Genomic DNA, 13,608 nt, shown 5'->3' with positions numbered 1-13,608 from the left:
AAGGAAATGCAGTCCGAAAACAAAGGAAGTAGGTTACAGTACAATTGTTTGCCCACTGCTTGAATACTGCTCACCGGTGTGGGATCCGTACCAGATAAGGTTGATAGAAGAGATAGAGAAGATCCAACGGAGAGCAGTGCGCTTCGTTACAGGATCATTTAGTAATTGCGAAAGCGTTACGGAAATGATAGATAAACTGCAGTGGAAGACTCTGCAAGAGAGGCGCTCAGTAGCTCGGTAAGGGATTTTGTTGATGTTTCGAGAACATACCTTCACTGAGGAGTCAAGCAGTATATTGCTCCCTCCTATGTATATCTCGCGAAGAGACCATGAGGATAAAATAAGAGAGATTAGAGCCCACACAGAGGCATACTGACAATCTTTCTTTCCATGAATAGTAAGAGACTGGAATAGAAGGGAGAACTAATAGAGGTACTCAAAGTACCCTCCGCCACTCTTTGTTTGCCCCTTTTCCCTTCCCCTTGACTATGCCATTTGTGTTGTTCCTCCCTTGGTTTCTGCTACCTTATATCATGAGACCGATGACCTCGCTGCACTATTCCCCCCCCCCCCCCCTTTTTCCCCTGATCAACCAACCAACAGTAACCTATTTTGCTGGAATAACTATCTGTGATGGGACAGAACCCTTGAGATATTTGCTCTTCTTCTGGAGTGCATAGCTGTAATGTTATCCTTTGATGGAACTTCTTGCAGGGATCATAAATGGTATGGACTGTAGAAGACTGCGGCTCCAGATTGTGAAAGCTGCTAGAAAACGTTCTTGTAATGATGATTGCTCTTGCCAGTTGTCTGCCTTTTAAAAGCATACTTAAGCCATCATCAATGAAAAGAGTTCTACGTGACAACCTGGGTCCACAGTTAAACTGTGAAGCTCTAGTCAAGTGCAGAAAGATATTCAGACTGATAAAAGAAATCTATATGTCAGTGACAGTCATAACCTTCGCCCACAAGAGCTTTGGGTCACCAGTTGCCATGGACAGCAGCAACTGCCGTGAAGGGTATGTGTGTAGCAATAGGCAAACCAGTCCAGGTAGGTCTACTCAGTGTCATTCACGGAGAATCATACGACTACTGACTACCCCTAGGTATTTTCTACTATGAGCTGCCAATAGGTCCCAGAATGATTAACAGACAACATCGGTCATTCTGTACCAATTGAGGCCTGGAGTACAGGCAAGACCAAAGAAACAATCTAATGTGAAACACAATTTGTAACACTGGGTATCATACCCCTCTTAAGTCAGTACTTCGGTATGGTGGCTCCAGCTGAATGATGAATAAATCAGATGGAAGTGGAGAAAATTCTGCAAGACATTATTCGGCTGACAGAAGGTTCGTGAAGAAGAAAGATGGCATGTGGCATTTATGTATTGATTACCAAAAATATATACCTATTGTCAGGAATTTATGACACTTTGGACTGTCTTTTTTTTTATCATTTTCATTCCATTGCTGATAAGGATGTTGGGCCTGTTTTCAAAAATAATGTAGTAGTTTGGGCCAGAGAATATTTGGTACATCTATGGAGACACAATTTATTTTATCTTTTGTGAGGACACCCTTTGCTGGCTGGAGGAAGAAATGGAAGTCTCGGCATTTGCCTCACAGCCAAAGGAAAACCTCTGCTAAAACCTAGGCTCGGACTGGTAGTGCACTTCTGTGCTGTTTCAAAGCCTTCACTGTGGCATCAATTGCCACCTCAATCCTGTTCAAAAATCTCTTCTCAAGCTAGGTGTAGAGTCTCGTCACTTCTGCATTGGCAGGTGCTTCGATCCTAACCAGTAGCTCCACTCCAGGTTCTTGGTCTTAGGATTCTGGGCTACCTGCTGTCACGGCAGCAGCTTTATCTCCTTCGTGTCTCAGTGCTGTCTGCCCTGACTCCACACTGTGGGGGCTGGCCTCCCCTTCCACTGTCACTGGTGGAGAAAGGGGGGGGGGGGGGGTGCCAGCTGGCTACAGGGTTGACGGGCTGCTTCTAGTGCACTGTCATCTACATCTACATTTATACTCCGCAAGCCACCCAACAGTGTGTGGCGGAGGTCACTTTACGTGCCACTGTCATTACCTCCCTTTCCTGTTCCAGTCGCGTATGATTCGCGGGAAGAACGACTGTCTGAAAGCCTCCGTGCGCGCTCGAATCTCTCTAATTTTACATTTGTGATCTCCTCGGGAGGTATAAGTAGGGGGAAGCAATATATTCGATACCTCATCCAGAAACGCACCCTCTCGAAACCTGGCGAGCAAGCTACACCGTGATGCAGAGCGCCTCTCGTGCAGAGTCTGCCACTTAAGTTTATTAAACATCTCCGTAACGCTATCACGGTTACCAAATAACCCTGTGACGAAACCCGCCGCTTATCTTTGGATCTTCTATCTCCTCCATCAACCCGATCTGGTACGGATCCCACACTGATGAGCAATACTCAAGTATAGGTCGAACGACTGTTTTGTAAGCCACCTCCTTTGTTGATGGACTACATTTTCTAAGCACTCTCCCAATGAATCTCAACCTGGTACCTGCCTTACCAACAATTAATTTTATATGATCATTCCACTTCAAATCGTTCCGGACGCATACTCCCAGATATTTTACAGAAGTAACTCCTACCAGTGTTTGTTCTGCTATCATATAATCATACAATAAAGGATCCTTCTTTCTATGTATTCGCAATACATTACATTTGTCTATGTTAAGGGACAGTTGCCACTCCCTGCACCAAGTGCCTATCCGCTGCAGATCTTCCTGCATTTCGCTACAATTTTCTAATGCTGCAACTTCTCTGTATACTACAGCATCATCCACGAAAAGCCGCATGTAACTTCCGACACTATCTACTAGGTGATTTATATATATTGTGAAAAGCAATGGTCCCATAATACTCCCCTGTGGCACGCCAGAGGTTACTTTAACGTCTGTAGACGTCTCTCCATTGATAACAACATGCTGTGTTCTGTTTGCTAAAAACTCTTCAATCCAGCCACACAGCTGGTCTGATAGTCCGTAGGCTCTTACTTTGTTTACAGGCGACAGTGCGGAACTGTATCGAACGCCTTCCGGAAGTCAAGGAAAATAGCATCTACCTGGGAGCCTGTATCTAATATTTTCTGGGACTCATGAACAAATAAAGCGAGTTGGGTCTCACACGATCGCTGTTTCCGGAATCCATGTTGATTCCTACATAGTAGATTCTGGGTTTCCAAAAATGACATGATACTCGAGCAAAAAACATGTTCTAAAATTCTACAACAGATCGACGTCAGAGATATAGGTCTATAGTTTTGCGCATCTGCTCGACGACCCTTCTTGAAGACTGGGACTACCTGTGCTCTTTTCCAATCATTTGGAACCCTCCATTCCTCTAGAGACTTGCGGTACACGGCTGTTAGAAGGGGGGCAAGTTCTTTCGCGTACTCTGTGTAGAATCGAATTGGTATCCCATCAGGTCCAGTGGAGTTTCCTCTGTTGAGTGATTCCAGTTGCTTTTCAATTCCTTGGACGCTTATTTCGATGTCAGCCATTTTTTTTCTCTGGAGTTAATGTTGTGCATTTCCTATGCCTTCTTCACTGCCTCTTCTTCTTAGCAATTTCTTCTGAATTTGTTTGTTTCTTTTCACCAGCATTATTGTGGGCTTTGAAGGCTTTGCAGCCACATGAGCTCACAATGTGTGACCCCCCCCACAGTGAACACATGTTGGATTTTCTTCTCTCTGCGTACAGTTACAACTGTCATGACTGCCAGCACACTTAATGCATTTTGCTTAATTGTAACAATATTTTGCCACATGCCCTTACTTTTGACACTTACAACATTGTGTTTAATGTCAAATCCTGCCGGGAGAGGCTTGATCTTGGTGTCAAATTCCACGAGGTCCTTCACCTTGAAGATTTCTTTTGCCTTCTTGAAACTCGCTTCTTGTGATGGATCTACAGCCAGAACAAACAATGGTGATCTGTTCTTGTTTGTTCAGTTGTGTAGTTTCACCATGGCAGCAAATCTGCAGTTCAGCAGTGCGTGACACACTGTTTCTACATCGAACCTCCATGGTAGATCACGTAGCAGATCCATAAATTGTGGTGTTTTCTTCTGAAGTGCTGTTCTAATTGGTTCTTCAATACGGTAGTCCATCATAATCTTCCTCACTGTATCCTGGTCATTCAAAGTGAATGTCCAGGTCTCTAGTATCATTATCCATCGGTGTGACCTTGGGACATTATTGAAGTTAATCAGTCGGTTTATGGTAGGTCTTTATTCAGTTGTTTCCAGTATAACAGATGAACACCAAACACCCCAGCAGATATTACCTCTTCTCCTTCTCCTCCTCCTCCTCCTCCTCCTCACTGTTATCTTCTCTGTCACCCTGCCTCCTCTGGTTTTTGAGTGGTGGACATCTCCGGCCATATTATAGTCTTCTTCGGCTTTTTGCGGTTGGTACCTCCCATGCTGCATACTAATTTAACACTGACAATTTACTGGTGTTGCCAGAACAGCAAAAACACAGCAGTTTTCTCCTAAAAGCAACAAGCATGGCGAATTTGCAATTCAATATACAGCACACAGCTTAAGAGAAGCTTCTGCTTCAATCATTAAAGCTCTCGCTGTGAAACAGGTCGCCTTGGAGGTGTGTGTGTAACAGCCTCCCTATGGCTGCTGGATAGCACTGCACTGATGGCTGCACTGCACTGAAGGGTGCAAAGTACACACATCATAAAGTTTTGTATCACATCGATTCCGAGAGTTCCGGAACCTGTACAGAAAATTGGAATAGGTATCAACATACCACATCATTTCTGCCCTTCTTATTCCTCATGAAAACCACACATTGCATGTTGTACCACCATACAGTGAGTCCTTCCGAGTTGGTGGTCCAGATTGCTGTACACACCGGCTACTCTAGTCGAGCAATGTCATTATCCTGAAGGAATTCATTCACAAGATGAGCAGAATGGGGGCGCGAATTGTCGTCGATGAAGATGAATGCCTCGCCAATATGCTGCCGATATGGTTGCCCTATTGGTCGGAGGATGGCATTCACGTATCGTACAGCCATTACGGCAACTTCCATGGCCACCAGCGGCATACCTTGGCCCCACATAATGCCACACCAAAACAGCACGGAACTTTCACCTTGCTGCACTTGCTGGACAGTGTGTATAAGGCATTCAGCCTGACCGGGTTGCCTCCAAACATGTCTCCAACGATTGTCTGTCTGAAGGCAAATGCGACACTCATCGGTGAGAAGAATGTGATGCCAATCCTGAGCGGTCCATTCGAGATGTTGTTGGGTCCATCTATACCACGCTGCGTGGCTGCATGGTGTCATGGTTGCAAAGATGGATCTCGCCAGGGACATGGGGAGTGAAGTTGTGCATCATGCAGCCTATTGCACACAGTTTGAGTCATAACACAACTTTCTGTGGCTGCACAAAAAGCATTATTCAACATGGTGGCATTGCTGTCAGGGTTCCTCCGAGCCATGATCCATAGGTAGTGGTCATCCACTGCAGTAGTAGCCCTTGGGCGGTCTGAGCAAGGCATGTCATTGACAGTTCCTATCTCCCTGTATCTCCTCCATATTTGAACAACATCGCTTTAGTTCACTCAGACGCGTGGACACACCTTGGTAAGAGCCCTTTGTGGCACAAAGTAACAATGTGGACGCAATCAAACCGCGGTATTGACTGGCTAGGCATGGACGAGCTACAGACAACACGAGCTGTGTACCTCCTTCCTGCTCGAATGACTAGAAATGATCGGCTGTCGGACCTCCTTTGTCTAATAGGTGCTGCTCACGCGTGATTGTTTACATCTTTGGGTGAGTTTAGTGACATCTTTGAACAGTCAAAGGGACTGCGTCTGTAATACAATATCCACAGTCAATGTCTATCTTCAGGAGTTCTGGGAACCGGGGTGATGCAAAACTTTCTTTTTATGTGTGTATTTCTTCACTATAGATATGGAGATTAGCTACTGGCAAATTGAGGTTGATGAGACTGACCAAGAAGTGACTGGTTTCATAGCACCTGAATGACTCTGAGTTCAGAGATGGGCCATTTGGTCTGTGCAACACCCAAGCCATCTTTGAGAGCATGATGGACAACCCATTCTGGTGTCTAAATGTATTATGTCATTGTTACCAGGATGAAGATTTTGCTTTCCGAAAAAATTTGGAGAGTATCTAAGCCTCTTGACAACTGTGCTGAAATGTGTAAATGGAACTGCTTTATCTGAATCTGAGAATGCGCCTCTTTGTCACCCAAGAAATAAAAATCTTTGTGCACCTAGTTAATAAAAATGAAACTCCTCTTTATCGAAAAAAGTAAGAGCGGTAACAGATTTTCGAACTCCTCAGAATATTAGTATGTTAGAGGCGTTCTTCCAATGTGCTACTACTGTTGATTCATAAATGATTTCAGTTGTATGGCATAGCCACTACAAGAACTGCTACAGAGAGAAGGCAAATATTCTTGAAGCAAGGAGCAAGAAAGATTTTCTTTATGGTTGAGGAGATGCTGAAATCTTCCCTAGTCCTGTACCTTTTTATGTGAATACAGAGATGGAACTACACAATGATTTAAGTGATCATGGGCAAGGTACAATTGTAATGCAGTGCTGAAAGAGTACTCTCCAGTTCCAAGGAGAATTACTCTGACTGAGAAATAGTGTCTTTCTGTTGTTTGGGCAATCAGTAAGTTCTGCTCCTATTTATATGGTAGACCATTCAGTGTTCTGACTGAGCACCCTTCTTTATGGTGGCTGACAAGGATGAAGGATCCACAGGACAATTGGCAAGATGTGCACTAAAGCTTCAGGAATACGTAATCACAGTTGTATACAGAAATGGGCATAAACACATGGATATAGACTGCGCTTCACAGTATCTCCTGGTGCTGATGATAACGCACTCATTATTGCACTGGCAAACATTGCAGCCAAACAAAATGAATATCTAGCATTCCTGAAGTCCACAGATGCCTTAATGAAGGAAGAAACTGTCACAGGAGAATTCAGATTTTTAGATGGAACATGGTATAAATGGAATTAGAATCCATTGGGATGGAAATGTTTGCTTGTCATCAACACTCCTTTGTGGCCCACCGTAGTGAAGTATTTTTGTCGATACTCCATCATGTCATCTCAGATTTGCAAATATCCTTGACAGAATCAGAAATAGGCATCATTGACCAGGTCTCCACCAATCTGTCTGACATTAAGTAAGCCACCTTATTGCCAACAGTGGAAGCCCCCAGGACATCTGATACCAAATCCTCTTGTAGTTGTTCCCTTTCACTGGAATGAAACTGAATTTTTGGAGTGGTTTTCAAAGTTGACAAATGGGTATAAATGGATAATAGTGTGCTCTGACTGCATCAACCACTACTGTCATCAAGAGTGCCAAAGCTCCAGAAATTGCCAGAATCCTTGTAGAAGGGGTAATTTTGAAACATAGAGCACCATGTGTAGTGATTGATGATGTTTGTGGAAAAGTATTTCAAGCCGTTAGCAGATATTCTCTTTATGTATGTTGACATTGAAGATATATGTTCAGGTATGATAATGCTTGTGATTTTCACAAACTACACAGCAAATCATAGGACACCACAGGTTTCATGCCATTTTTCCTGATCCATGGTCTTGAGGCTGAAATAGGAATGGATACTTAGTTTCCATTTCAACCTTATAGTGCTCAGGAGGATTACATCTAACAGTTCATCACCACAACTGATGAAGCAAGATAGCTGGTATGCATATGGAACTTGGCTGCCAAAACTAAGGACTGTGAATGTTAAAACTCCAAACACTGACCTATAAGTTATAAACAAAGCACATTAATTTGGATTTTTACACCGCTGCTGGAGGTCAATCTAATAGAAAAATTATTAAAATGCTACTTTAGTCTTTAATGAATCCTCTGTAATGTCCAAAGTCATGGATGATGATCCTACATCAAGGAGACAAAGGTGCAAAGACATTACCCATGTCCTTCACATGAATCCCTATCGTAGACATAAAGTGCAGTTCAACAACAGGAACTTTCAATATGAGGACCATGTAAGACCTGCCCAATGATTTGATACTTCAATGGAAGTAACTGTATTTGAATTTAGCAGTGATCTTAATTTTGTGTTCTCACAAGAGATGTGTAAAAACTGGTTTAAATATTTGTCTTTTAGAATGCTTCATACTAGGCATCAGTACATAATGGTATAGTGTGTTACCTACATAAATATTGGCATCAAAGTTAAAAACTAGTTTTCTCCATTTTACAGGAAATAACGTTATGGCGAAAGGGTGAAAAAACTCGAAAAAATCTTCAAACATCCTCAAGGACATCACCCCAACTGCCTCATGCAATTCCAGGAACTCAGGAACACACCTCCAACCAACCAATTGAAGATATGAAACGAGAAGACGAAGACAAGGGTACAGTGTCAGGTGCTGAGAATGATTTGAGAAGGAAAGCGGCTGTTGATGGTGACAAGGCTGATGACTGACTGCACAAAAGCCAGATTGTGTAAAGTACTATGCAGATATGTTCACATGCTCCCATTCCTGATGCACATGGTCATGTGAAATATGTAATTGTGCTTAAGAACTTCGAGTATTTACTACTGGGAGTGCTGTTCTCATTACTCAGTGACTCTGTACATAGCACACATTTGTTGTAACTATATTCAGTGTGCAGTATGTATCAATTTTGTCCTACAAATACTGTGTTTTTCTTGTATGATGTATTGCATATATGTGCCATTATCTTCAGGAGATGTGAAATTTGTCTGTATAGTCTTTTACAAAGCAGCTTTTAGTAAAAGAATGTTGTTCTATAAATATTTTGTTATGTGAAAAGACAGCAATCAAATCAGTGCTGCTGTTGAAATGTTATAACTCAAAGTGGGATTTATACATTCTGGATAACATTATGATTCAATATATACATATTGAATGACATCATGATTCAAAAAGGAAAAATTGAGCCTTTTATGAAAGTAGTTTTTTTGAAGTGTTATTTTATACCAGTGTCTGGCACTACTTTCTTTTTGCAGTGTTGTTGATGTGATGATGATGTCCTTTATGTGTGTTTATGTATTTTGGTAGTTTTTCTCTGTTTTATTTGAAAGAGTTCTGTATGTTTTATTGAAAATGTATTGTTTTCAATATTTTGTTACTTTGTCTGTACTTTATGCTTTCTCTCTCTTTCATTCTAAATATGTTATTTATGCCCTGTAATTGGTTGAGAACATAAATAAGATGAAATTGTAAAGTAAATAATGTTTTAGCTTGTCATCATTGCAGTTAATACTCGTGGAAGAGTCAAGAATAATTATATTGTGTCTGTTGATTTGCGGAGAATGTTAGAACTTCAAGATGTAAGTGGTGAAAGCAACAATATTTTAACATGTTGCAGAATGTTAAACTATGTAGAGAGTTACTCAGAGAGAGCCTCAGAGTTATATTTTCAGTTTCCACTGTCTCAGTAACTGTGAATGTGCATGTTTGAGAAATGATATGTAACACATATGCTGAGGAAGTAACTAAGCTGTACAGTAATATATGTTGCTTATTAAAGCAATTTTCATAGCAGACTAAGTAATTTCAATGTTATATTGCATTGTGATTAATATCTTTCTTGTATTCAGAGAAGTGTGTGTGTGTGTGTGTGTGTGTGTGTGTGTGTGTAGTAAAATAAAATGAAATGCTGTTATAGTCATACCAAGGTACACCACATGAGTGGGAATCTATTTGGAAGTTAAATAGATCTGTTCGTATTTTTAATGTAGCCTTTATTTTCTTCTTTCTCAAGATTCGTTGACAAATCTAATTTTCAATCTGAGAATATTTTATCACAATTATGAAGTGAGAAGCTAAAAATTAAAGTTTTATTATAAAAAAAGTAATTAGAATTACACAGAACTACATTTTTAAAAGTGCCAAGGAGGCTGTTGACGACTAATTTAATTGTAATATACTGAAAATTGTAAATTGAAGGGAAATAACTGTATCACAAAGTAAAATAACACCCAACATTTTGAGTGCATGTAAAGCAATTTGTGTCAATGGTTTTCCTGTTAGAACCTGCTCAAGTGCATTGGGTCTCACCCATGCCAATTTCCTTCAGTGCAGCTGTAGAGAGACAATTGGTTTAAATTGAGGTTAAATCTAGAAAACCACTGTGAATGTGTGCCATGCACTTGGGATAGGGAGGATGAGTGGCACAACTGGGGCACACGTGTTCATGTATGTCCTGTCTCGGATGTACAAATTGGGAGGTTGTCTGAAAATACTCGTTCATTGTCATCACAACTACTTCATTTCACTGAAAATATTTTCCAGGTACAACTTTCTATAATGGTGGGATATGTAGACTTATGTGTGCCAAAATCTAAATAATATGGTGGATACACTAAAAATTTGTTCCTCGGTTTTCCTACTACCACTGCACTTTTCTGAGCTGAAGAATTGTGCTAATGAAAAATGATAAAAGTTTATTTTATTTCATCCAGTTGGGCAGGCATATTGGTGTAATATTCACCAGTCATGGTTGTATCATTTGAAAAGGTAGCTGATGAGAAGCTGATGACAACTTTTCCAGCTGTTGAATTTAACTTCACATTGTTTTTGTGTGAATCTGCCCACTTCTTCGACTCCAGTTTAATTTCTTCACTAGTGTTCAAAAGAATATATGACGCACTTGATGTAGCAGTGTAAAACTCCCTAGGACTTGATGACACTGTCACAGCACAAGCTTCATGAGTGTCTGCTTCCTGCATTGCCACCAGACATTTTTTTATATGGCACATACAAGAGTGAGATCTGCTATTGCCATATTATTTACTAAAAAGTCTCAAATCTTGTGAAATTTTCTAGAAGCCTTTGAACTCACAATTGTTGATATTGGGATACTCTTTCATCGAAAACATTATGGTGACAACATAAGTTTACTGAACTGAATTTTCAAAACAAAAATAAAATCTTTGTTCAAAGTGGTCACATCATAATATCAGATTACATCAATGATTTTTTTTCTGTTTATTTTTACTCTAGTGAACCCGTAGATCTGATACTTAGTGACAGAATTTCCAATTGCATCTATCAGAAAGAGGTTATGAATAAGGAAGAATAAAAGCAAGTTTAGCATTTAACATTCCATCACCAACAAAGTGGTTAGAGATGGAGTGCAAACTAGGATTGGGGAATTAATTGGTGGGTTTGTTCTCTCTCTCTCTCTCTCTCTCTCTCTCTCTCTCTCTCTCTCTCTCTCTCTCCTCCTCCCCCCCCCCCCCTTTTCAGGTGAACCTTCCCTGCACTGCCTAAATCAGCTTAAGGAAAACCACAAAAAATATGGAAACTTAAATAACTGAACATAAATTTCAGTTACTGCCACCCTGAATACAAATCCTGTATCTTAACCACTGTACCACTTTGTGTGGTAGCTCGTTAATAAAATACCTAACCTATACACACATATCAATAATAAACACTAAGCTGATTTTTACATGGAAGAGTCATACCAATAATTAACAATCAGAATTTCTAATGTTCCAAATTTTAATTTCATATAATACGTAGAAAATGACACACACAGAATTTAATATAGTATTGTTTTACATTTATAGATACTTGTCAAAAAATGACATATCAAGATTGAAATATGCAGAAGACTCATATTTTTCTTATGTGAACAACTTTTTTTAATGCCTTCTGTACATGGAAGGACTTTATACTTATGTCATTTAAGCTGATAATGGTTTTACATAAATAATTATCAACAGCAACTGGTTGCAACGTTTTTCTCTAGAATGCTTGTTTTATATATTTTATAAATTTGCTGTATGTAGGTTGAATCAATAAGCTTTTGAATTATGAGCTCAGTTGTACTGATCTGAAATATGTAATCATAAAGTAAAAATTGGCATCCGTTGAGCAACATTTTCTTCATTCTTGAAAGATATGTCAAAATACAGTCATAAAATCAACGAGTAAAACAACCTTTTTGTCTGAGATTTAATGAGACGTCATTATGGAATTATAACAATAACAAAAATTAGTTATGAGAAACTAAAAGTTACATCTTTTTTCTAGTCTGAGAGAAAACAATTAACCCTTACTGTCCAGAACTGTTGTAGCTGGAGGACTGTGGAAATAATTACGTTATTTTATCAAAAGCTAAGAAGTAATTGTGTATGTGATTAAAATGAAATAAGGCTTTTAGTATAAAATTCATTGTCCAATATTTTCAAGGGATGGAAGAGACAAGGGAGTTACAAAAATCACCTAATGCTCTCCTACATGGCTGAAATAAGATTGTGAAGGTTAAAGTACAACCCTGTTTCAATACTTAGTCTTGAACCATAACTGCCCATACATGCTTGAATGGATTTACCTCTTGAGACTTTACAGCCAGTTTCAGATGCTAATGCATCTAAGTACCTATTCAGCCTAATTGTTTTTTTAAGCTATGCATGTTGCTGTCGTGCACAAAGTGATTGGTTAGGCATCTCATATGCTGGCTAAATATTTTGAGCAGTTGGTATCTGAATGTGTTCTTTGGAGTCCATTGTGGATGAAGTAATCCAGTTCTTTCACCTCAGATGCAATCACCCACTCCCAAACAACCAAACTTATCATTCCTTGGGCGACAATGCAATTTGGACAGCAGTGAGTGTTATCTCTGTGAAGAAAATCTTCCATCCTTGTCCAAACAAAAAATCTTTGTCTTTAGGCCATAAAAAGTCCCACAGGTACTTACCAGCTGGGAGGAACTGGGGACAGAATGCTATGGCCACATTTCAATGATGACATACAGTGTCTCAATTTTGTACGCATTTATGGTTATATGAGCTGACAGCATATTGCCACTGGCAAACAGTAATCACACTCACTGGCAGATATGGCTTTGATCTACATTTGTGTGTGTATTCTTGACACAGGCATCTAAACTGTCTCAATGTAAGTCCCTAGTTGTTGTTTTTGGCCTCCATGCACTTTACAAAGTACAATCACCTTCTTCGCCCTCCTCTCAACATCTTCACTCCCACATTTTTGCTGTTACCTCTGAGATACCAATTGCTTTCACAGTATGGGCAATCAGGTGACTGCAGTATCACGTACTTACAATGCAGCCCCTAGTTACCTCAGTCAAGTAAGGCATGATTTGATAGGTATTGCTGCCTATTACTCATTTCTTCATTTTTATGTTGCTTTGATGCAACTCATATGTAATACTTAAGGAATTCTCTCACTCCAGTATTGGAAGTAATGAGAGAAATTTGAGCAGGGAGAAGGGTGGCCCACAGTTGCAATTTTAGCTAGCTGATACCAAAAGCTACTTTTGATCATTACTGTATATCTACATCTATAACCTGTAAATCACTGTACAGTGTGTGATGGGAACTAGAAATTGAAACAGGAGTGTACATGAACCTTCATAATCCATATTCTAATCATGTTCAAGAGCTTTAGGTGGGTGATACCATAATTTTTGTAACACCCTTGTCTCCTCCATCCCTCCAAGACTCAACAGAACTTCAGACAAAGAGGGACCATGAATTTTTATCATAAAAACATTTCATTTTAAATTTAATCATTT

General features: G+C 40.0%; 1 protein-coding gene across 1 annotated transcript in view; it reads left to right on the top strand.

Moving 5' to 3' along the window:
* The window catches only part of LOC126248653 (vacuolar protein sorting-associated protein 26B-like), a 71,197-nt gene extending 61,135 nt beyond the window's left edge, over positions 1 to 10,062 (top strand). Inside the window, exon 7 of the mRNA XM_049949839.1 lies at positions 8,291 to 10,062. Within this exon, the coding sequence (XP_049805796.1) occupies positions 8,291 to 8,515 (225 nt within the window). The 3' untranslated portion in view covers positions 8,516 to 10,062. The remainder of the gene's footprint in view (positions 1 to 8,290) is intronic.
* The last annotated feature ends 3,546 nt before the right edge of the window (positions 10,063 to 13,608 follow it).

The sequence above is a fragment of the Schistocerca nitens genome, chromosome 3 (genome assembly GCF_023898315.1).
Source record: "Schistocerca nitens isolate TAMUIC-IGC-003100 chromosome 3, iqSchNite1.1, whole genome shotgun sequence".
NCBI lineage: Eukaryota > Metazoa > Arthropoda > Insecta > Orthoptera > Acrididae > Schistocerca > Schistocerca nitens.
The sequence above is the reverse complement of the archived record's forward strand: the minus strand, read 5'-3'. Positions and strand labels throughout refer to the sequence as shown.